This window comes from Talpa europaea (genome assembly GCF_964194135.1).
Source record: "Talpa europaea genome assembly, chromosome: X".
Classification (NCBI taxonomy): domain Eukaryota; kingdom Metazoa; phylum Chordata; class Mammalia; order Eulipotyphla; family Talpidae; genus Talpa; species Talpa europaea.
This window is the reverse complement of record NC_140081.1, coordinates 74,787,068-74,810,431: the sequence shown is the minus strand read 5'-3', so window position 1 is coordinate 74,810,431 and position 23,364 is coordinate 74,787,068. Positions and strand designations below refer to the sequence as shown.

Below are 23,364 nucleotides of genomic sequence, written 5' to 3'. Positions count from 1 at the left end.
AGTGCGGCCCCGTGGATCTCAGCCTAATGGCACGGCCCGGAAGTTGACTTGACTACTACCGACACGTGACTGGCTTTACTGTAAGGAAGAGGTACGGCGCGCATTTGTGACGTCATGCCCGCGCGACCCTGACTGTTGGTATTACGTTCTGGTTGCTGTTCAGCATCATGCCTAAAGTAGTGTCCCGTTCGGTGGTCTGCTCCGACACACGGGACCGGGAGGAATATGACGACGGCGAGAAGCCCCTTCACGTTTACTACTGTTTGTGCGGCCAGATGGTGCTGGTGCTGGGTGAGTAGCCGGCAAGTGGGGGGCGTCTGCTAGAGAGGGCGAATTTCCTCGGGCTGACACTTGGAGCCACGCCCCTTGGAGGGCTGGTGGGCTTTTGCCCTCTCCTTCAGCATCCGCCCTGTCCCAGTCGGCTCCACTGCGGGCATCTTTTCTGTTTTCTGGTTAACCTTATGACTCTGTGGCTAGAGTTTCCTGAAAACGAAATCCTTTTTCAGAAAAAAAAAAAACACACGTTATCACACGTTATCGTCTCATTGACCACATTTAGAAACTTTGTAAGTATTCTGTTTGGCTGCAAGGACGCTGTAATTGCTCTTATCTTAAACTCAAATAAAAACTGCCCTTAACTCTTCATCTCCCCCTCCCAGTTCTAACCCTATTTCTTTGCTGCTTTTTTTTTTTTTATAGAGGCATGTTTTTCTTTCTTTCTTTCTTTCTTTGTTTGTTTTGTTTATACATGCACTGGGTACAGTCAGAAGCGCGGGAGGGTGAGAGAATTCACCAGAGCCAGAGCGGGGAGCAGAGCAGGCAGAAGGACCGAAGTACACTGCTGAGGGGAGCAGCGGGCGGCAGGAGAGGTCTGCGCGCCATGTGGGACCCTCCTCTGGTGGCCGGGGAGCAGCCGGGGATCGAACCGGCGCTGCAGAGGCCGCGGGCAGCTTCGCAACCCAGCGCTCAACCGCTGCGCCACCGGGGTGGCCCTCTTTGCTGCTTTTATGGCAGAGCTTCTGAAGAGAGCTGCCTATTTGGCTTTTGCATGCTCACTTCCCATTGCCTCTTGACTTCACTTCAGGCAGTCTTTCTTTCCCATCCCACCGTCCAAACTGTTTGTCAAGTTTACTCACTGAACGTGTTACAAGTTCAGTGGTCAATTTTAAATGCTCACTTTAATCTCCCTCTCAGTGACGTTTGACGGACAACCATTTTATCTTTGAAACACTTTCATTGCATCCAAGACTCTACCTACACTCTCCTGATTTTACACCTACCTCAACTTTGTTGCTTTTCAGCATCTGGCTCCTTTTTCTGTCTCAGACTTTTAGGCATTGCAAGGCCCTGGGTCCCAGCCCCCTCAGCTATTCGCAGTCCGTACTCAGTTCCTATGTGATCACAACCATTCCCAAGCTTTAAATGCCACTTATATGCCAAAGACTCACAAATGTTCATCTTTCACCTGCACCTTTCCTCCAGCTCTACCTATTCAGCATCTCCACTTGGATGTCTAATGGGCATCTCAAGAGATCATGTTCAGAACCAGCTTCCTCTAGTCTCTCCATTGTTCCCCTCTGTCTTCCCTGTTGCAGTCAGCATTATTTGTCCGGTATCTGAGAATCATTCTTCTCTTTCAGACTTTATACATCTAGTCCATCAATAGATTCTGCACGTGCTTTCTTGAAAATCTATCCAGAGTCTGACTTTTTTTTACCACCTCCATTTCTACCACTCTAGTGCAAGCCACCATCGTCCTTCACCTGGATTGTCACAATAGTTTCTTGCTGTCCACGCTTTGTTCCCACTGTTTATTTTTCTCAAAGCAGACACCTGTTCCAAAGCACCTTTCTCAAAACACCTGTTCCAAACTGGTGTTTTCTTGTAACACCAAGAATACAACAGAAGTCCATACCAAGACCCTGCACGATCAGATGTCCACTGCCTCCCAGACTTCATCTCCTGATACTCTCCCTTTTCTCATTGCACTCCAGCTGCTGTAGCCTTCTTGGTTTTTCTCCATATGTCAAAATTTTCCTGCCCCCAGGACCTTTGGGATTGCTATTTCTTCTGCCTGCAATGCTCTTCCCTCAGTGTTTCCTCACTTCATTCAGTTTTCTGATGAAATGTCATTTCCCTAGAAAACTCTTCCTTGACTACGTTATCTAAAATAGTCCCCTCTGTCACCCATTGTCCTTTTACCCTGCTTCTTCTTATTATCTATTCACTTACCATTATCACTCACATATCGTTTTCTAAATCAGTTTCATTCTCTTCATATCCTGCTTGATTTTTTATTAGCACTTGTCATTATCCAGGATCATATTATATAATTATTATTTTAAAATTTTCTGCCTCCTCTGCTAGTAACTGATATAAACTGTATCAGGGTAGGGACTTTGTTTTTTTTGTTAAGATTTATTATTTATTTATACAAGCACTGGGGTACAGACCAGAGGTGCGGGAGAGTGAGAGAATTCACCAGAGACAGAGCAGGGAGCAGAACAGGCAGAAGGACCAAAGTACACTGCTGAGGGGAGCAGTGGGCAAGACAGGAGAGGTCTGCCACACCAAATGGGAATCTCCCTGGCCGGCCAGGAATCAAACCTGAGCTACAGAGGCTGCGGACAGATTCACGGTGCTGCGCTTAACCCGCTGCACCACCGGGGAGGCCCCCTCCTTTGTTTTTTGCTGAATCTGCAGCACACTCTTTGAATTGTGCTTGGTACATAGAGGGTCCTCTTACATTTCCTGAGTAAGTGAGTTCTCCTTCGAAACACCTAGAGTTGGGTCTGAATTCTTGTTCTGCTTCTTAAATGCATGGCAAATCTCTCGGCCTTTCTAAGCCTCAATTCCTCTTCTTTGAAGTAGGAATACTAAGTGTCTACTCTAACAGGACATTGTGAAGAGTAATGAGCCAGCATGCAAACTGCCTGGCGGTCTCTGATTGCCCTCTCCACCTCCTCCATTAATCTCAAATTACTTTGAGCACTTGACTTTCTCTGTGAGCCTTTAGGTACTTAATTTGGATTGTATCAATGTTGCATCTACTTTATAACTATGCCTAATTTGTTTCCTGTATGCTTTTATGTTAGAATCCCTCTTACTGGGATGGGTCATTTGCTTTCTATATATAGCATACCACCCAACCTCTCTCTCTCTTTCTAAACACTTATACATTTTCCCCACTGTCTTCGTCATAGGTGTTGGAGCACATTTGATGGTCTCTTCTGATTTTTTTTTAACATATTAAAAGGACAGGCTTATTAGGAAAGGAGAAAGAAAAAGAGAAGCAAAGAGGGGGTATAGCTCAAGGATAGAGCATTTGACTGCAGAAAAAGAGAGGTACTTGCATAGTCACAGGTGGGCAGGAGAGCTGTATTTTTTTTCCCCAAGTTTTTTTTTTTTTTTAAGATTTATTTATTTATGCAGGGCCTCCCCTGGTGGGCGCAGGCAGTTGAGCACAGCGCTGTGAAGCTGTCTGCAGCCTCTGTAGCACGGGTTTGATCCCAGCCAGCGGTGGAGATACCCACATGGCATGGCAGACCTCTCTTGTCTCACCTGCTGCTACCCTCAGCAGTGTATTTCGGTCAGTCTGCCTGTTCTGTTTCCTGCTCTGTCTCTGGTGAATCCTCTCACCCCCCTGTATCTCTGGCCTATACCCCGGTTCTTGTATGCATAAAGATGCTTTAAAGATTTATTTATTTATGCATACAAGAAATGGGGTACAGGCCAGATGTGCAGGGGGCTGAGAGGATTCATCAGAGACAGAGTGGGGAACAGAACAGGCAGACCGAGTGAAATACACTGCTGAGGGGAGCAGCGGGCGAGACAGGAGAGGTCTGCTGCGCCATGTGGGTTGCTCCCTGGCTGGCTGGCTGGCTGCCGAGGCTGTGGATTGCTTCACAGTGCGGTGCTTAACACCTTGCGCCACCAGGGAGGCCCAGGAGAGCTGTATTTTACCTGTCTCTTCTGATTCTAATGCATTATAACACCAACCAAGTGTATCATGATCACAGGCCTACTCAGAAAACTTGAATTTCAGTGCTGGGGAGGACCTTTGTGATAATATCTATATTTATCTTTCAAATAAGGAAAAAGACCCCCAAAGAGGAAGTGATTTGTCAAATATCACCAGGGTAGTAACAGAGCTGGGCTTAAAAATCTGGGTCTCAGGACACCTAGTCAGTTTTAGTTGGTAAGTTTAATAGACTTAATTATTGCAATTATGGTGGAAAGTTACAGTGCTGAGGGCCTGACTGAAAACTTCTGATTGCATGAGGATGTTTTTCAGTGGCTGGACTGACCAAATCTTTCTCTGTTCCTTCAGACTGTCAGTTAGAAAAACTGCCCATGAGGCCCCGGGATCGGTCCCGTGTGATTGATGCTGCCAAACATGCCCACAAGTTTTGTAATACAGAAGACGAGGAGACTATGTATCTTCGGAGGTAGGTGCCTGATGGTCTCTGTCTAGGATTTCCCTGTGTGTTAGGGCCTAGTTCTGAGGACTATAAATATCTAGTGTGGAATAAGCCATCCATTTGGATCCAGTGCATGTGGCATTTGTGGTGGTTCTCTAACTTCTGTTAATACAGCAACACCTTTGTTGTGCTTTGTTGAAGTGGTGCTGAAATGTGATTCTCTTGCCATTCAATAGCTGTAATTTGTCTTGTTTTTTGCAAGTAGAGTGAGTTCATTTAATCTGTAATCTCTTGGAACATACCATATGCCAGGCACTGAGCTAGGGACTAGAATTGAGAATATGAGTCAGGTACTGTCCTGATGGTTAAAGAGCTATGGCTCAGTTAGGGAACAGGCTACCTGTTGTGACTGGATATGACAAAATCATGATGCGGTGACCAGAAGGCTATAGGAAATAGGAGTGGGCACTCTGCCTGAATGGTTGTCAGAAAAGGCACCAAAAGTTAGTGACATCTGTGTTTGGGCTTAAACTAGGATTTCTCCAAGTAGGAGGGGGTGAGGAGCACTCCGGATGGAGGGACTATGGGAGCATTCAAAGCATCAAATAGGGTGTGCTTGAGAAATTTGAGTAGTCCTTTGTGGCTAAAGCACAGGTTCCTGTATAAGAAGAGATTCTGGGGTGAGGACAGTAAAATGTCCTGAAGTTGACAAATTTGGACTCTATCTGTAGACAATACTCATCTCTTTCAAGCAGGAGAGTGACATGCTTAGGTCTATTTTATTTTTTTAAGATTTATTTATGCATAGTAGAACTGGGGTGTAGACCAGAGGTATGGGGGATGAGAGGATTCACCATAGACAGTAGGGAGCAGAGCAGGTGGATTTACTGAAATACACTGCTGAGCGGAGCAGCGGGTGAGTCAGGAGAGGTCTGCTGCACCATGTGGGTTAGCTCCCTGGCTAGAGATTGAACTCAGGCTGCAGCAGTGATAGTGTGATAGCGCTGAGACTTAACCCTTAGGCCACCAGGGAGGCCTACTTAGATCTATTTTAGATTTGGGAGTCTTTAATGTATGGGGAAATTGAAACCTGGGAAGGCATAATATTACACGAAAGTGTATGGGATAAGAGAAAAAGAGGACTGAAGATAAAATCCTGGGCAACAGTGACATTTAAATAGCAGATTAAAGTAATTGGATCAGAACCAGGAAAACTTGGAGATGTGGAAAATTAAAGGAGAGGGTTTCAAGAAGGGAGAGTGAGTAGGGGAGGGTGGTGTTCAATAGGTGCCAGATGCCACCTCTTGACCTAGAGAGTTCAGTCTTAGGGAATTAAAAAGCCCATCCATTCATTCAGCAAATATTTCATTTCCCAGCTCCTTCTGTGTGTCAGGCACTGTTCTGGAAGCCTGAGCTGTAACATTGTATTAGTTTCCTAGAGCTGCTGTCACAAAGTACCACAAAGCTGGTGGGTTAACTCAATGGGAATTAATTGTGTCAGAGTTCTGCACAGTGAGGCTGAAGTCTAAAATTAAGGTGTCAGTAAGGCCTTGCTGCCTCTGAATGTTGTAGGGGAGGATCAGTCCTTGCCTCTCCTAACCTCTGCTGGTGTTTGCTGACATTCCCAGGCATTCGCTGGCTTACAGATACGTCACTCCAGTCGCGCCCCTGCCATCACAGGGCCCTCTCCCTGTGTTTGTTTCTTTTCTTCTTATAAGTTACACTGAAATAAAGACATATTCTCCTCATCTACACAACCTCATCTTTAATAAAAAAATTTTGTTGAACCTTGTCCAATGACCCACTTTCCATTTTCTGAGGTTCATGGGTATGACTTTCTAAGGGTCACTATCCAACCTGCTACAACCGTAAGCAAGCAAAGAGCCTGCCCTTACGGAGCTTATATTCTGGTGTTGAATTACAAAAAGCTACAGGTGGACATCTCACACTATTTATTTAAGAAACCAAACTAGTGTTACCCCACATGAATGAAAAGAGTTAGCAGCCACTGCTAGGTATCTGCTAGCACTGCTGTAACGAATGAGGCATCGAGCACCATTGTGACAACAGGACTTCTAGAATTGTGCAGCTGAAGAGAAAGTTGGTTATGTACACATACCACTGGGGGGCAAGTTATAGAAGTTCACAAAGGAAGGTCTTTCAGGGAACATTGAGAAAACTGTACATTATGGTATATAGCAAGGTTTATAAAGAACATGCCCTATCTAAAGCTAATCAGTCTCTTGTGCTTTTTCTTCCTCTATGAACTCATTTTATTTTTTATTTTTTTTTAAAGATTTTTTTATTTATTTATACATGCACTGGGTACAGTCAGAAGCGCGGGAGGGTGAGAGAACTCACCAGAGCCAGAGCAGGGAGCAGAACAGGCAGAAGGACCGAAGTACACTGCTGAGGGAAGCAGCAGGCGGCAGGAGAGGTCTGCGCGCCATGCGGGACCCTCCTCTGGTGGCCGGGGAGCAGCCGGGAATCGAACCGGCGCTGCGGAGGCTGCGGGCAGCTTCGCAACCCAGCGCTCAACTGCTGCGCCACCGGGGAGGCCCTATGAACTCATTTTAAATAGTATCAGCTGCCTAACTTTAGGATCACTAAAATATTTATAGCATTGTATATCAAAATAGATTTATATACTATAACATACAAGTTATATACTTATATATAATATAATGACTATCCATATAATTATGATTATACAACAGTAGTGTGTGTGTGTGTGTGTGTGTATTCTCTCTATATATATAAATATATATATATATAAAAAATGTATGTCTTATGCAGTTAGTACAGAAAATAATCTAACAACACAAGCAGGCCTCAGCCTCCGATGGCATTATAAGGCACCTTTAGGAAACTGGTGACTGTTGGCTAAGTAGAAACCCTGGGATCCAATGAGCTTGATCCTGGAAGTGAGCCCACTTCAGACCTAGCCTTAGCCTCTGGCCACATGAGTCTTGGGCCACAGAATTCTTAGTTTACCAACAGGCACGGCAAACTTGCCTCTTGGCTGACATAGTTCCTGCTCTAATCGTGAGCAGTCTTTCCAAGGGCCCACTCTAGTGTGCTCCCTCCTGGCCAGGGTGGAATTTTGGTCTGCTCTTCCTTCCTCTTTATTCAGCTGACTATGGGAACACTGAGTATGGGAAAATCAGGCTGTCTGCCAACACGTGCCCTGGAGCTCATCCTGTTCTACTTCCAGGTCTTCCATTCTGATGTACCTCCCATTTGACACTGTTGTCCCCTAGGGTCCTCTTTCCCTCATTCACCACCTATCCCCCAGTGCAAATCCAGTGGGTGGTTTTCTGTGTCTGTCTTGACTGTGCCTCCCTTGATTCTCCTTCATTGCTTTCTGTGAAGCTGCTCTTGTGATTCTCCCACTCTTTCAGCCTTCTTGGTCTTTTGGAGTCTTCTGCCTGTCCCTTAAATGTTGATATTCCCCAGAGCTGTGACCTTGATTTTACCCTTTCTCTATACTCTCTTTCAACAGCCTTGCCACTTTTCATAGCATCAGTTACACTTGTATGCTGATGACTCACAAAATCTAAATCTGTGTACATTTCTCTCTGTATATGTAACTGCCTGCTCTACCATTTAACCTGATGTTCTACCTCAGTTCCAGCATGACTAAGGCCAAAGTTATCATTGCTCTAGTGTTGAAAATACTACAGATTGGTTCACTCAGCTTCAGCCCCCTTCTGTATACTGGTATCTATAAAGTCAGGTACATATTCCTGCTCCCTTCCCCCAAAACACTAAGATTCTGAATGTGATTTAGCTTTTGCCAGTAAAAGGGATGGTAGGAGAATTTGTGTGAGGCTTCCAATGAAAACCCTTTTTACTCTTCTGCTTTTATTCCTTCCTACTTTTTGGAAAATGAACGTGATAATTGGAGTATCAAGAACCATCCCAGGACTGGGAAGGAAAGGCCACAAGAATTGCAGAGCTTTTGCCATGTTCTTCTTGGCTCTCCCATTGCTAGGAACCACCTTCCTATGGACCCCTTTTACTTGAGAATAGGCTCTTATGTTGATGGGTCTCTGTAAATGATCATCCAATCACATTCCTTCTTTTCCTCCTTCTATGATGATATCACCATTAATACATAAGCTGAAGGCAGAAATTTGGGAGTCAGTCCTCTTTGTCTCATCCATCCCAGCCCCCACCAGCCCCTGTACACATCCAGTCACGTACCATGTCCTGTCCGTTCCACCTGCTAATCTCTCTTGTGACTGTCTCATGTCAGCACTGCTGCTCTCCCTTCATGCCCAGGACCCAAACTCTCTTGCTTGAGCCATTTATGTGGCCTCTTACCTGGTCTTTGCCTCTAGTTTTGCTCTCTGCCAATCTACTGCTGCTGCCTGAATGATATAAAATGCCTCAGATCTTTGGTGGGCTCTTCTTTACCTCCAACAGTGCCTTTCATTTCTTCAAATGAAATTCTTACCCAGAAGTATAAACCAGGAAGCAGGAAACTGCTCTGATTGGGGAATAGTAGAGCCAGATTCACTAAGGACTCCTCTCCTCCCTTATCTGATTTTATTTAAGGATCCTTGTGCACAGTTTTAGCAATCCTAGCTTCCAGGATAAAACTCAAGCCTGAAGAAAACTCTGTGATCTGGCCTTGGCCTGCCTGTTCATCTGCATCTCCTGGTACATCTTTATTTTTTTTTAAACAATAGACATTTATCATCTCATGTATTTCCTGTGGGTCCCAAATTCAAGACCAATTTAATTGGCTGGTTCTGGTCTCCTGAAGCAGCAGTGAAGATGCTGACTATGTGTACAGTCTCATTTGAAGTCTTGATTAGGGTTGGAGGTTCCACTTCCAGGGCGGCTTATGCTTATGGTTGGCAGCTGAGTGCTAACTAGTTGCTGATGAGAAGTTTTGGTTCCTCACCACAAGGTTCCATAGGGCTGCTTGGGCATCCTCACGGCATGGTAGCTGACTCCTACAGCATGACTAATTCGGATTAGTCATGACAGACATTAGCCAGACAGAAGCCACAATGTCTTTTGTGACCAAAACCCAGAAGTCACATATCATCATTTCTGCAGTGTTCTACTGGTGTCACTGCTCAGCCCGTTCATTGTGGGAAGGGGCTACACAGGGGTGTAATAGCAGGGGGCAAGGATATTTGGGGACTGTCTCAGACTGCCCATCAAATCAGGAAGAAGGTTTTGTTTTGTTTTCAGCCTTCCCTGTCTCTCATAGTCCTAGAGATTAAGGGCAGGAGAGAAAACCAACATCTATCTCACGTAATCACTTCTTTCTAATCATACTTAAATGCTTTATCTCGTTCACATTAGAGTCTCAATGTCTCAATAAAATGAGCTTTTTCAGGACATGAAGCCTGAATCCTGAATGCCTTATACTTCTGAAGCCCTTAGGACATCTTGCTTGAATCTTGGCACACAGGAGTAGATTAATTTTTGTAAGCTTGACAAAATCCCTTTTATCCTTGGTATTTGAAGATTAACCCATTGGGAAATTCAGAGCCCCCTTTATTTGATATTTCTGTTTTGAAAGCCCAGACTTAAAATAATACTGGCTGGTTTCAGGATTCTAGAAGTCAGTTGAATCTCTGCATTCAGACGTGGTACTCCCATCTCTGTGTTCTCTTTACATCACACACATTCCTCCATTTAAGAACTTACCTCCATTATTACAATTTTCCTCATTAAACTAAATTCTTTCTTTAAAGATTTATTTTTATTTATGGATATTTATGCATGAGGTACAGGCCAGAGGTGTGGGGGGTGAGAGGATTCACCAGAGACAGAGTGGGAACAGGACATACAGATCTATTGAAATACACTGCTGAGGGGAGCAGCAAGGGAGACAGGAGAGGTCTGCTGCGGCATGTGGGTAGCTCCCTGGCCGGGGATCAAACTCCTGCTGCAGTGGCTGCAGACAGCTTCATAGGTTGTGTCTTAACCCCTTGCACCACCAGGGAAGACCCTAAACTAAATTCTTAATTCAACCAATATTTATCGCGTGTTTACTTTGTTTCCAGTGCTTTGCTCAGCTCTGGGGATAGAGTGGAGAGACTGTCAGGGGTGGTCTCCATGCTCTCTGATCTGATGGTCCTTGTAATCTAGTGGGATGACAGAAAAATAAAATAATTGGAAACTCATGAATGAAACAGAGAGCTCAATCAGAGACTCACATGAGAGCCTTTTGGAAAAGGTGGTCAGGGTTGGTCTGTATGACTAGATGGTATTTGAACTGAGAGCAAAAATGATGAGAACAGGGCATCTGTGACAAATCGGCAAGAAGAGCATTCTAGGCAAAGAAAAGAGCATGTGGGAAAGGAGGGGGAAGTGCTTGTTTGTCCAAAGAATAGAAGGAAGACTGGTGAGGCTAGTGTGTGCGGGCAGGGAGGGAATGCACGAGAAGGCAGGGGCCCAATGATGTGCTCAGCCAGTGTCTGGTAGGCGATGGAAGGAGTTGGATTTCATTCTAAGTGACTTGGAAGCTGTTCTTTGCCTCTATTTAGGGAAGGATTTGGAGTCAGATGGTAGTCGCAGCAGATTCTAGTGTAGGCAGTGGGAATTTTTATTTTAGATAAGAATTTAGAATGGGAAAGGCCTAGGTCTCGCACATGCACACAAACACACACAAGATCAGTATGACAAAATCTAAAATACACAAAAGTCTGAAATAGTTCTGTGGGGGGAAAAATCAAAGACAGATGTTAAACTGGGGAAGAAACATTTGCAAGTCTACTTAACAGAAAATTAAGACAACTTGGTAGATGAAGAGCGTGAACTGAAAGTTCACCAAAAAAGAAAGTACAGACTTCTGTTAAATGTATGAAGAGATGCCTAACTTCACTCTTTAAAAAAAGAGATGCAAATCATGATATTCCATGTTTCACGTGTCAGATTGACAATAATGTACTTTAATAACAGTGTTGGTGAGTGTAGGGGAACAGGAACTCTCACATTTGTGGGAGTGTGGATTGGTTCACCTTCTCCACAGAGTAATTTGGTGACATTCATTAAAATTTTAAATGGACACCCTTCTAGGAATTTATCCAACAGGTAAAAGGCATTGTGGTTCATCCACACAAAGGAATACAGTGTATGCCTTTTAAAGAATGAAGCAGCTTATTATCAGTTGGTAGCTAAGGAACACATATTTATCTTTTAACCAAGAAATATTTTAAGTGAATGAAAAGGTAGAGAACAGTGTAAGTTATGCTTCATTTGTCTGAAAAGGGAAAGAAAATTATTTTTTTTATCTACCAATAAGGATTCTTTTCTCATGTGTTGATCAGCTATCTCTGGGAGGAACAGAAGAAAGCAGAGGCAGTATTTGCCTCTGGGGAAGTGAACTGAGTGGAGAAGCTATTTGCTTTTCATTTTATATTCTTATATATTCCATAATAGGCAATATGTATTGCTTATTGAAAATTTAAAACCACACAAGAGGTCAGGAGCACCAGTCAGGAAGCTGTGACAGTAGTCCAGGAAGAGGTACAGTAGTCCAGGAAGAGGTACAGGAAGAGGTACCTGGGCTTACATGGTAGCAGGAATGTAGAGGAAAGTACTTGGGTTCATCATCTATTATTTTGGAGGTAATCCACAAGATCTGCTAATGAAGTAGATGAGAAGAATCAAGAATGAGTCCCAGGTTTCTGTTAGGTTTATGGGCAGGTGGAATTGAGTCTTTATCTAAGTGGTTATCTGAGGTGGTTATCTAAGACATTGTTGTTTGGAGTCTTGAGCTTGAAGGCCTGGACTTGACTTCAACCTACTCTACTCTGTGACCATGGACAAATTATGTAAATTGCTTTGTGCTTAGGGGCTTGTTGTAAGGATTAAATGAGTTAGTACATGTGCACATTGAAACACCAACTGGCACACTGAACACAGTAAAAGTAGCCCCGCCCACCTCCCCCGCCCCCCTGTCTCCCAGCAGGGAGATGCCTGACTCAGCCAATTTCAGTGGAAGGAAGAAATGCTGGAACTTTGAAAAATTAAGACTCATTTAACCTGTCAGTTGATCTATGAAATGAAAATGTTTGACCTTTTTAGCATTTGAACAAATGAGATAGATAGGTTATGAGCTTGGTTCATCTTTTTTTATTTTTAACTTCCATTTTCCTTGTAGGCCTGAAGGCATTGAAAGACAATACAGAAAGAAGTGTGCAAAGTAAGTACTGGGTTTTTCCAAGCATAAGCAAGCAGAGGTTAAGTATTAGGACGAGAATGATTTGGCTACAATTCCCTGTTACGTCTTTATCCTTCTAATCTCAACAGCCTTCAGACTTCAGCTATATACCAATAAAAGCTGTCTATCCTAAGTATACAATTGGATGAATTTTGACAAAAGCATAGTCATGTGACATCACTGCTATCCTAATATGAATGTCCATCCCAGCACTCCACATGCCCCTTTCGACGGTTTTGCCTTTTCTAAAATTATATATACATTCTACAGATGTACCTTGTATGTCTAGTTTCTTTCACTTAGCATAAACTTCTGGGATTCATCCATGTATACTATTATGTATATCAGTAGTTTCCCTGTGCGGTTAAGTAGTATTCCAATTTAGCCATTTACCCACTGAAGGGCATTTGGATTGTTTCCAGCTTTGCTATTATAAACAAAGTTGCTATGTATCTTGTAGTATAGATTAGGTAGAAACGTGTGTTTTCTCTTGGAGTGGGATTGCTGGGTCATATGGTAAATGTAACACTGTGTAATTTAATCCAAGTCTAAGAGCCTTAGTTTAGAGATTATTATTTAAAGAAAAAATATATACATATATACAGATTTCCAGCTTTAGTCTGTTAATAGTAACAATTTTAAGCTATACTAAGTTCAGTGGTATTGATGTAACTAGTTATAGCTTGGCTCTCATAAGACTCAGGCTAAGAGTATTAAACAGAGAAGGTAGATAAGAAGGCATTTTAGTCTGGGGACACACTGGATTCATTAAATTGGTTTTATAATGTTTTATAGGTCTCCTTCATTGAGCTGAAAAAAATAGAATAAAAATGGCCAACCAAAAAAAGTACAGCAATTATTACAGGGGTTAGATTGCCAGCCACTGTATGGAGCCTTTACACTTCTCTTGATGCTGCAAAAACAAAATAGCACAAAACTAGCCCAAAGCCCCCATACTGGTTCCCAGGCTCCATGCCTTGGAAGAATGGTGGCAGTTTTGACTGGAAAGTAATCAGTCCAGGAGCCAGCATTTCCTCAACTTGTCTAATGATCAGAATCACTTGGGACACTGAGGAAAATGACTGATTCCCAGGCCTCACCACCCTCCTCTACTCTCCCCAAGATTTGCTGAATCAGGATCTTCTGGCGAGGGATGAGGGACGTAGGAATCTAATCAGCACTTTTAACAGGCTCACTCCATGATTCTTATCAAGTGGATTGGGAAAACTCCAGGAAGAGTTAATCATTCGTTTATGCCACAAATAAAAATATCTTCAGCATCTAAGCACACTGCCAGTCAAATTGCTATTTGGGGGATTTGGATCCAGAGGCTTCCCAGAGACTCACTCTGCTGTTTGTAGGTGTGGACTGCCTCTCTTCTACCAGTCCCAGCCGAAGAATGCCCCCGTGACCTTCATTGTGGATGGAGCTGTGGTCAAGTTTGGCCAGGGTTTTGGGAAAACGAATATATATACTCAGAAACAAGAGCCTCCTAAAAAGGTGAGCACCACTGAAGGAGACAGATGCTTAATGCAGCTGCAGATGTAGCCCCAGATTGTTAAATAAGATTATGGAGTAACCCAAGTAAAAAAAGAAACAAAACAAAATTCTGGAGTACAAGAAACTGCCCTTTGTGGCTGCATCCTTTGTTAAGAGAGTGCCATTTTGTATTTAAGCAGGGTTACCCGCTTGTGATTTCTATTCTGTGTGCTTTTTTTTCCCCTCCAGCTGCCTTATGAGTCAAATTAGAAACTGTGTGGTTTTCATCACATTTATTTCCTTTGAAATTTCTTTTTCCATTGTGAATAATTAAAAATGGAAAGAATCAGTTAAGTTTTAAACATACCTTAGAAACCCTTGATGGCAAATGTTACAAAATATAATGCAAATAAAAACAGCGACCCTTTTAGATAGGCCATCCAGTCCCAAACGCACCCCCTGCATGCATACACACTCACTCATTCTATTCCTGTGACTCCAGGTGATGATGACCAAACGGACTAAAGACATGGGCAAGTTCAGCTCAGTCACTGTGTCTACTATTGATGAAGAGGAGGAGGAGATTGAGGCTGTAAGTGTGTCTACTCTCAGGGAAATTGGGTGGGTGCGGGGGGGAGCAAAGGGGATTCTAAGACTAGAGTATGGAGCAGCAGAACCCTAAGAAACTCTGCTCATGGACCTGCCTCTGCTAGTAAGAAGAAATATGACCCCAAGCTAGTTCCTACCCCGTATCTCAACGCCTTCTGTAAAACAAGAGCCAGGGATTTGGGTTAGATCAATGATATTTTTTACATACTTTTGAAGTGCCTTAGGGACTAAATCCATCGTTCAGCTTCAGTTTAAAAATGATTGGGCTCAGTGACTCCTGTTCCCTTCTAGCCCAGCTCTGCTGGCTTGTGAGCCTGTCCTTGGCAGCAGCAGCAACTTCCTTTGTGGTGCTTCCCTCTGATGATGTCTGTGGAGTGATGTTATCTGTTATTTTTTTTTAATTAAATTTTTTTTATAGAGGCATGTTTTATTTATTTATTTATTTGTTTGTTTGTTTTGTTTTGTTTATATATGCACTGGGTACAGTCAGAAGCGTGGGAGGGTGAGAGGATTCACCAGAGCCAGAGCAGGGAGCAGAGCAGGCAGAAGGACCGAAGTACACTGCTGAGGGGAGCAGCAGGCGGCAGGAGAGGTCTGTGCGCCATGTGGGACCCTCCTCTGGTGGCCTGGGAGCAGCCGGGGATCGAACTGGCGCCGCAGAGGTCGCAGGCAGCTTCCCAACCCAGCGCTCAACCGCTTCGCCACCGGGGAGGCCGGATGTTATCTGTTATTTTAAAAATGGTTTTGGTGGAACTCTGAACTCTCCTGGATTATTGAAAAGATGAGAGTCAAAAGGGAAGAGAGTCTTGCCATTTCAGCAATAATTTCATAATTCGAGTAGGGTAAATGGCTACCGAAGGTCGTTGTTACTCGTTGGTGTGACTGCGGGTTTAAGGATTCTTCTTTACTCCCTAGAGGGAAGTTGCTGACTCTTATGCACAGAATGCCAAAGTGATTGAAAAACAGCTGGAGCGCAAAGGCATGAGCAAGAGGCGGCTACAGGAGCTGGTGAGTGGCCTGGGCTGACAAGGGGCTGGGCTTCACTGTCTGGATTTCTTGGTCTAGAAGATCCTCAGCAGGGGGGACATACCTCAGGAAGTCTGTGTAGGTTACTGGTGAAGTGGCCACCAGTTTCCAGCCCTGGGCTCTGACAGTAAGTGCACTTTGCCCTGGAGTAGTGACCACAAAATCTGGGCCCCGAATGCTTGTTAGCTCTCCCTAGCCTCTCCCTAGCCATAGTGGTAGTTAATCTGCTTGTGGCCAAGGTGAAGAATTAACGATTGGACTTCAGGGTACAGTAGTACCAGGAACCTAGCTCTTTGTTGCTTCTTAAAGCTCTGCTAGGTCTGTCCTGCATTATTGAGGGGCTCCTTGGGAAGTACAAACATTTAAGTTTCGTGCTGCCTACACTTCTTTTTAGTAGTTTTTTTTTTAATATTTATTTATTTTTTTATACAAACACTGGGTACAGTCAGAAGCATAGGAGGGTGAGAGAATTCACCAGAGCCAGAGGGGAGAGCAGAGCAGGCAGAGGGACGAAGTACACTGCTGTGGGGAGCAGCGGGTGGCAGGAGAGGTGGCAGGAGAGGTCTGCACGTCATGTGGGACCTTCGCTCGGTGGCCGGGGATCGAACCAGCACTGCAGAGGCCGCGGGCAGCTTCGCAACCCAGCGCTCAACCGCTGCGCCACTGGGGAGGCCCTTAGTAGTTTTTTTAAAAACTAATAGTTGCATTAAGATTGGACCTCACTGCACTGGTGCCTCCTCAAAAATTGTACCAGTGTAGTGTAGTGTAGTGACTGGGAAGGCTCTTTTGCTGACAGAGGTGGTGGGTCTTGTGGGCCGTTTTCCCTCACTAGAGCAGTGCTGATCAAATTTTCTGAGGTGAAGGATGGGGGCTTTCTTCATTTTTAAAAATTTCCTATTTGTCAAGAACAGATTTGTAATTTATAAAATGAAATAAAACAAGATTTTGTTTCACTTATTAAGTTATTATTACTCTGTCAAATTGCTATAGAAGCTTCTAAATCCTAATTCTCAAATTTTGTATCTTGCATGAGCCAGTAACAAGCAGTTCACCACACAACATGAAGTAGCACTGTTCTAGATCAGCATTTTTTTTTTCCTGTTCTGCCGAGAATAGTATTCTAGGATAGCACAACACTGATCACCTTGCCCTTTGGGGTCCTGGGGCTGTGGGATAATTGCTGCACTCCTCACTACAGACCTCAGCCTTGTGTGCTCGCCCCATTTTGCCTACAGGCACTATCATTTTCTACTTGTGCCATATCATTGGAAAGCTTGGGAAGCAGTTGCTAGAGATTCAGAACCACTAGATTTAGAGCCACTATTCTAGTTTGAATACTAAATGAACATTAAGGGATAGAGTTTAGGCAGTTAGAATAAAGAAGGAAAATAAGGATTTATTTTTCTTTTATCTTTTTTTACATTTTAAAAGGAAAGGAAGAGACAGCGCTTGCGCAGACACAAGCAGGCAGGGGGAAAAGCTAGGACAATAACAATTTCATGTCATGTATCAGTACATGTACTTTTCTTCCTCTTAGGCTGAACTGGAAGCCAAGAAAGCGAAAATGAAGGGGACCTTGATTGACAACCAGTTCAAATGATCATGACTGTTCTCTGAACTCAGATTAAAGCATTTAAATCAAGAAGAAAGAGAAATTACATTTTTTGTTTACGTGGACTAATTCTTTATTCCCAGCAGAAGGTTTTGCATCGTCTGCCATTGATTCTCCTACATGCAATGAGTTCTTTGAATCCATCTGACTGGCTTTTTAGATCTTTCTGTATATATATGTCTTTGGTACTGTTTTTTTTTTTTTGTCCATTTGATGGAAACTTCTTCATCTGTGTAGAAACTCTATGAATAGATCAGTGCTTGAATGTCTCTGGTTTCTAAGGTAGTGATTCTTATATCTTCTTTAGAGTTCATAAAATACTTAGACTTTTGAAAAAATATTTCACTGTGTCATAGAAAAAAGTGACTTGAATTGGGTTTAAAGTGGCAGCAAGCCAGATCCATGGAAGTGGCTGCCTCTCAGACTAGCAGGTATTGGCTATGGTTTGAATGTTTCTAATGTCAGCAAAAATCATAAGAAGCCAGAATCCACATAAAGCTTACTTTACTTCAAATATTAAAGCTCTGGGTAAGTGATTCTTTCTCAGAATTTCTACTTGAAAAAAGAAAAGCCAAATAGTGTAAGGGGGTAGGATCACTCAGATCTGAGTGGTCATGGGGTCTCAGTAAGCAACCCAGGGGGCTACAATCCTGTCAGATAGCTTAGAGTGAGTACTGATTCCAGATGTAGGTGCTACATGGGTGGGAGATAGCATAGAGTAAGAAAAGATACTGAGATCAACAAAACTGTTGAGTATTTTTTACTTCATTTTTACTTGTGTGTGAAGGAACAGTGAGCACAAGAACGCTGGTCTCTTCCTATAAGGATGCTGATCCCATCAGAAGGGCACCCTCATGACCTCAGCTAACCCATTATCTCCCAAAGGCCCACCTCCAAATGCCATCACATTGGGGGCCAGGGCTTCATTTCTGGAGTGAAAGGAGGGGGACACAGTTCAGCCCATAGCTTTATATAAGATGTTAATATTATGGGAACCTGACAGAAGAGTACTATATTTGAATAACTTCTGTAAACCTAAAATTATTAAAAGAGTTTTAAAGAATTTGGAAGGAAAAAAAAAAAAAAACAAGCCAAGAAGAGTTAAAGGTGCCGATAGAGGAATTCAGATGATCAATCACAGAATCAGCTGGATCAAAATGAAGAGGGATGATGATGGAACTGAAATACTGGGGGAAAAAGGGAGGGTCAAGGATATATGAAGGTTATAAACAGGTTTAGTTTCACCATAAGTGATGCTGTTTGTTTTCCTGGAGTAATATAAAATATTAAAGGCTTAAGTGTAATGGACTGTGCTTTGCTAAATTTGAGTGAAAAAGAGGAAGTAGCCAGAGAAGTGCAGAAGCAGCAGCTGAATAAGATATTAACAAAATAAAAAGAGTTTTTTTAAAGGAGGTGGTCCACAGTTGTAAGGATCCCAAAGTGGTCAACAAGCTAGTTTTAAAAAATTTGTTCAGTCCTCCTAATAAAATTGTAAGTCTAAATGTAACCAACTACTACAGTGGCAACATTTTACAACATTTTTTTTTACTATTTTGTCACACTTGGTAGTTTGCAAAAACAATAAAAAAAATAGAATAAAGGGCCTCCTCCATGGCGCAGCAGTTGAGCGCTGTGTTGCCCGCAGCCTCTGCAGCACCGGTTTAATCCCAGGCCGCCGGGCGAGGGTCCCACATGGCGCGCAGACCTCTCCTGCCGCCCGCTGCTCCCCTCAGCAGTGTACTTTGTCCCTCTGTCTGCTCTGCCTTCCCCTCTGGCTCTGGTGAATTCTCTCACCCTCCTGTGCTTCTGACTGTACCCAGTGCTTGTATAAATAAAATAAATCTAAAAAAAAATAGAATAAGTCCAAATTTTTTATATGGCTTTTTATACTAACATGAAAAAACTGTTGCTAAAATGCTACTACTAAATAGAGAAATTATGTCATGTTATTTTAATAATTATTTCTATATGAAAAAGTATCGTGAACACATGCTGTTTGGTGTTAAGACAATGATTTTAATCTTTAAGATGAAATAAAATGTATAATTTGAACCAGATGTTGAAACAATTAATGATTAATATCTAAGGACAAATATTTCAGAAAATATGTAGAAAAGTAACTATAATTACTACAGGGGGTCCTTTATACAAGTGTTTTTATATTATACTTTGGCTTCTCAAAATGAAATTGTCATCTGTTCTCAATAACATTTTTTTTAATCCTGCAGGAGAAGCAATTTAGCATAGTTCTGTAGTCAGATTTCTGGCTTTATCATTTACTGGCTTTGGGATCTTGGGAAATATAAACTCTCAGAGTACTCATTTGTAAAATGAGGATGGTAATGATTAAACCTATCTCACAGGATTTACGTCATTACATACATTTACATCATCTCATTTACATTAAGATAATACCCATAAAGTGTTTTCCATAGTACCTGACACATAGTAAGTACTCAGTAAAAAACAGCTATTATTGTTATTGTTCTTATTGCTGCTAAAAAAGTCATCACCCTTCAAATCTAAAAACAAAACAGGGTTAGTGGGGTTGACAGTATGCAAATAGCAACAATAGGAGGTTATGGTCAGAGAACAGAATGTTGATGTGGATGGCATCCAGGCTGTGGTCATGGGAGTTTGTGGCTAAAGTGGAGTGGAGGTAAAGGTCATTGTTTGGAGTTGAGGTCAGGGAATGTGAGGAGGTGATGGTTGGTCATCTTATTTGATGCTTAATCATCTCTCAGTAGGAGTACCCCTAAAAGAGGTAGAGAAGAATACTCAGTCGAAGATACCTCGTAGGATACAGGAAAATAAAGGGGAAAATAGTAACAGCCCTACATAGGGCTTTCCCCAGGACCCCCGCCCCTCATTCTCCCATTCTTGCTAGCTTCCATCTACCCCCACTCCAGCCTACCTCCCCTTCTGAATAAGAAAATCAGGAAAGAAAAGCAAAGAAAAATGCCCTACTATCTCCCTACTATCTCTCAGCAGCACCTCACACACACACCTTGGGCACATACTAGGTGCAACCCACTGTAGATAATACAAAGAAGTTAAAATGCTCTTCTTGCTCCAACACCTTATAATACAGGTGAACAGATAAAAACATAGTACATGAAACAGTGTGACCTGACACCATACTGTATTTGTCTTTTTGTGACAGACATATGTAGAATAATTCCCTGAAGATCCATCCATGTAGCAGCAGATGACAGGATTTCCTTCCTTTTTAAAGCTGACTAATACGCCAGTCTCTCTCTCTCTCTCTCTCTCTCTCTCTCTCTCTCTCTCTCTCTCTCTGTGTGTGTGTGTGTACGCCGAATTTCGTTTATCCCTTCATCAGTTGGACATTCAGTTTGCTTCCATCTTCTAGCTATTGTGAATAATGCTGCCATGAACATAGATGTATAAATATCTCTTCAAGACTCTACTTTCAATTCTTTTGGGTCCGTACCCAGAAGAGGGATTGCTGGATCAATAGTAATTCTATGTTTAATTATTCGAGGAACTGTTATCCACAGTGGCTACACCATTTTATGTCCCCATCGGTAATGTGTAGGGCCCCAGTTTCTCTAATCCTGTAATCACTTCTTATTTTCTATTTTTTAATAGTAGCCATCCTAATAGGTGTGAGGTGATATCTCAAGGTTTTGATTTGTATTTCTCTTGGCCATTTATACATTATCGTATGAGTAATTTCTGTTCAAGTCCTTACCTATTTTTTAATTGGGTTGATTTTTTTGTTGTAAACATATCTTTAATGCTAATTTTCCATCTGTATTCTCCTTTGGCAAAGTGTCTACTCGTATCTTTTGCCCATTTTAAAGTGGGCTTTCTATGGGCCTCCCCGGTGGCGCAGCTGTTGAGCGCTGGGTTGTGAAGCTGCCCGCAGCCACTGCAGTGCCGGCTCGATCCCCGGCTGCTCCCCTGCTGCTCCCCGGCTGCTCCCCTGCTGCTCCCCGGCTGCTCCCCGGCTGCTCCCCGGCTGCTCCCCGGCTGCTCCCCGGCCACCGGAGGAGGGTCCCACCTGGCGCACAGACCTCTCCTGCTGCCCGCTGCTCCCCTCAGCAGTGTACTTCGGTCCCTCTGCCTGCTCTGCTCCCCGCTCTGGCTCTAGTGAATTCTCTCACCCTCCCGCGCTTCTGACTGTACCCAGTGCTGTATAAATAATAAATGAATAAATCTTTAAATAAAAATAAAGTGGGCTTTCTTACCGTTGAGTTTTAAGAGTTCTTTATATAGTTGACATAAGTCTTATGTCAGATATCTCCTAGTCTGTGGATTATCTTTTCATTTTCTAAATAGTGTAATCCCTTTCGTGACCCAGCATCATGCAGATTTTCTTCTATAATTCCTTTGGAAAGTTTATGTTTTACATTTAGGTCAATGATCCATTTTGAATTAATTTTTGTATAAAGTATCTTTTGTATATGTTGAGTTTTTTTTTAAGATTTATTTATTTATTTATACAAGCACTGGGTACAGTCAGAAGCACGGGAGGGTGTGAGAATTCACCAGAGTCAGAGCGGAGAGCAGAACAGGCAGAAGGACCGAAGGACACTGCTGAGGGGAGCAGCGGGCGGCAGGAGAGGTCTGCGCGCCAAGTGGGACCCTTGCCCGGTAGCCAGGGATCGAACTGGCGTTGCAGAGGCTGCGGGCAGCTTCACAACCCAGAGCTCAACCACTGCGCCACCAGGGAGGCCCTTCCTTTTTTCTTTCTATAAATGATATTTACTTACAAGTCTGCTATGTGATTTTTCTTTTTTTTTAAGATTTATTTATTCATGCATACAAGAACAGGGGTACAGGCCAGATGTGCGGGAAGGTGAGAGAATTCACCAGAGACAGAGGAGTGGGGAACAGAACAGGCAGACTGATTGAAATACACTGCTGATGGGAGCAGTGGGCAAGACAGGAGAGGTCTGCGGCGCCATGTATCCCCTACTGGCCGGGATCGAACCCGTGCTGGCAGAGGCTGCGGACAGCTTCACAGCACCACGCGCAACTGCCTGTGCTACCAGGGAGGCCCCAGTATGACTCTTTTTTTTTTTTTTTTTTAATAGAGGCATGTTTTATTTATTTATTTATTTGTTTGTTTTTTTTTTTGTTTATACATGCACTGGGTACAGTCAGAAGCGCGGGAGGGTGAGAGAATTCACCAGAGCCAGAGCGGGGAGCAGAACAGGCAGAAGGACCGAAGCACACTGCTGAGGGGAGCAGCGGGCGGCAGGAGAGGTCTGCGCGCCATGTGGGACCCTCCTCCGGTGGCCGGGAAGCAGCCGGGGATTGAACCGGCGCCGCAGAGGCCGCGGGCAGCTTCGCAACCCAGCGCTCAACCGCTGCGCCACCGGGGAGGCCCCCCAGTATGACTCTTAACTTTGTTCTTTCTTTATAATTATTGTGGTTGGTCTTGTTCCTTTGCCTTTCCTTATAAATTTTATAATTAGTTTGTTGGTATCTCTAAATTCTTGCTGGGGGTTTGATTGACATTGTATAAGATCTAAAGATCTGGTTGGAGAGAATTGACGTCTTAGTATTGCATCTTTTAACCTGTGAAAACAGGGTAGCTTTCCATTTATTTAAATCATTGATTTCTTTCATCAGTATTTTGGAGCTTTTCATGTACAGATCCTGCAAACATTTTGCTTAAACTTTTGCCTAAAGTGCTTCATTTTTTTTTCCTGGTGCTGCTGTAAGCCTTACCTCCTTTTAAACAAGGAAAATAACCCCAGGGTGTACTTGCGAACTAATTAGGCCTATTGTGATGAGAACACGGACTGAAATTCTATTTGTCTCCTGACACTGTGCCCTAAGCCCCAGTCTCACTTGTCTCAGGATGGCATTCTGGCTCCCAGAAACAGTGCAGAGTATTGCCCTTTCTTGGTTAATAGTAACTATGGTAACTAAGTGGAGGATGTTTTGGGGAAGCCATACAGAACCTTATTACATGCTAGTGGCTGTGTCAAGGAGGTGCATTGTGTCTTTATTTTTTTTAATATTTATTTATTTATTTATTTATACAAGCA

At 43.2% G+C, this 23,364-nt stretch overlaps 1 protein-coding gene across 2 annotated transcripts; it reads left to right on the top strand.

Annotated features, from left to right (window-relative positions):
• The first annotated feature begins 50 nt into the window (after positions 1–50).
• On the top strand, positions 51–17,533 carry STEEP1 (STING1 ER exit protein 1). 2 transcript variants are annotated; one of them, XM_084259099.1, is made up of 7 exons: positions 51–291; positions 4,331–4,448; positions 12,553–12,594; positions 13,974–14,112; positions 14,594–14,683; positions 15,616–15,708; positions 17,264–17,533. In XM_084259099.1, the coding sequence occupies exons 1-7, from the start codon at positions 168–170 to the stop codon at positions 17,324–17,326; spliced, it is 669 nt and encodes a 222-aa protein (XP_084115225.1). In that variant the 5' UTR covers positions 51–167; the 3' UTR covers positions 17,327–17,533. The 2 variants fall into 2 exon arrangements, with proteins under 2 accessions (XP_084115225.1, XP_084115226.1); XM_084259100.1 differs by lacking the exon at positions 12,553–12,594.
• The last annotated feature ends 5,831 nt before the right edge of the window (positions 17,534–23,364 follow it).

Bases quoted from the DNA above. Each gene is read 5' to 3' on its own strand.
- STEEP1 (XM_084259099.1), top strand. From the start codon at position 168: ATGCCTAAAGTAGTGTCCCGTTCGGTGGTCTGCTCCGACACACGGGAC. The intron at 292-4,330 runs GTGAGTAGCCGG...CTGTTCCTTCAG, and splicing joins CCAGATGGTGCTGGTGCTGG to ACTGTCAGTTAGAAAAACTG. The intron at 12,595-13,973 runs GTAAGTACTGGG...TGCTGTTTGTAG, and splicing joins TACAGAAAGAAGTGTGCAAA to GTGTGGACTGCCTCTCTTCT.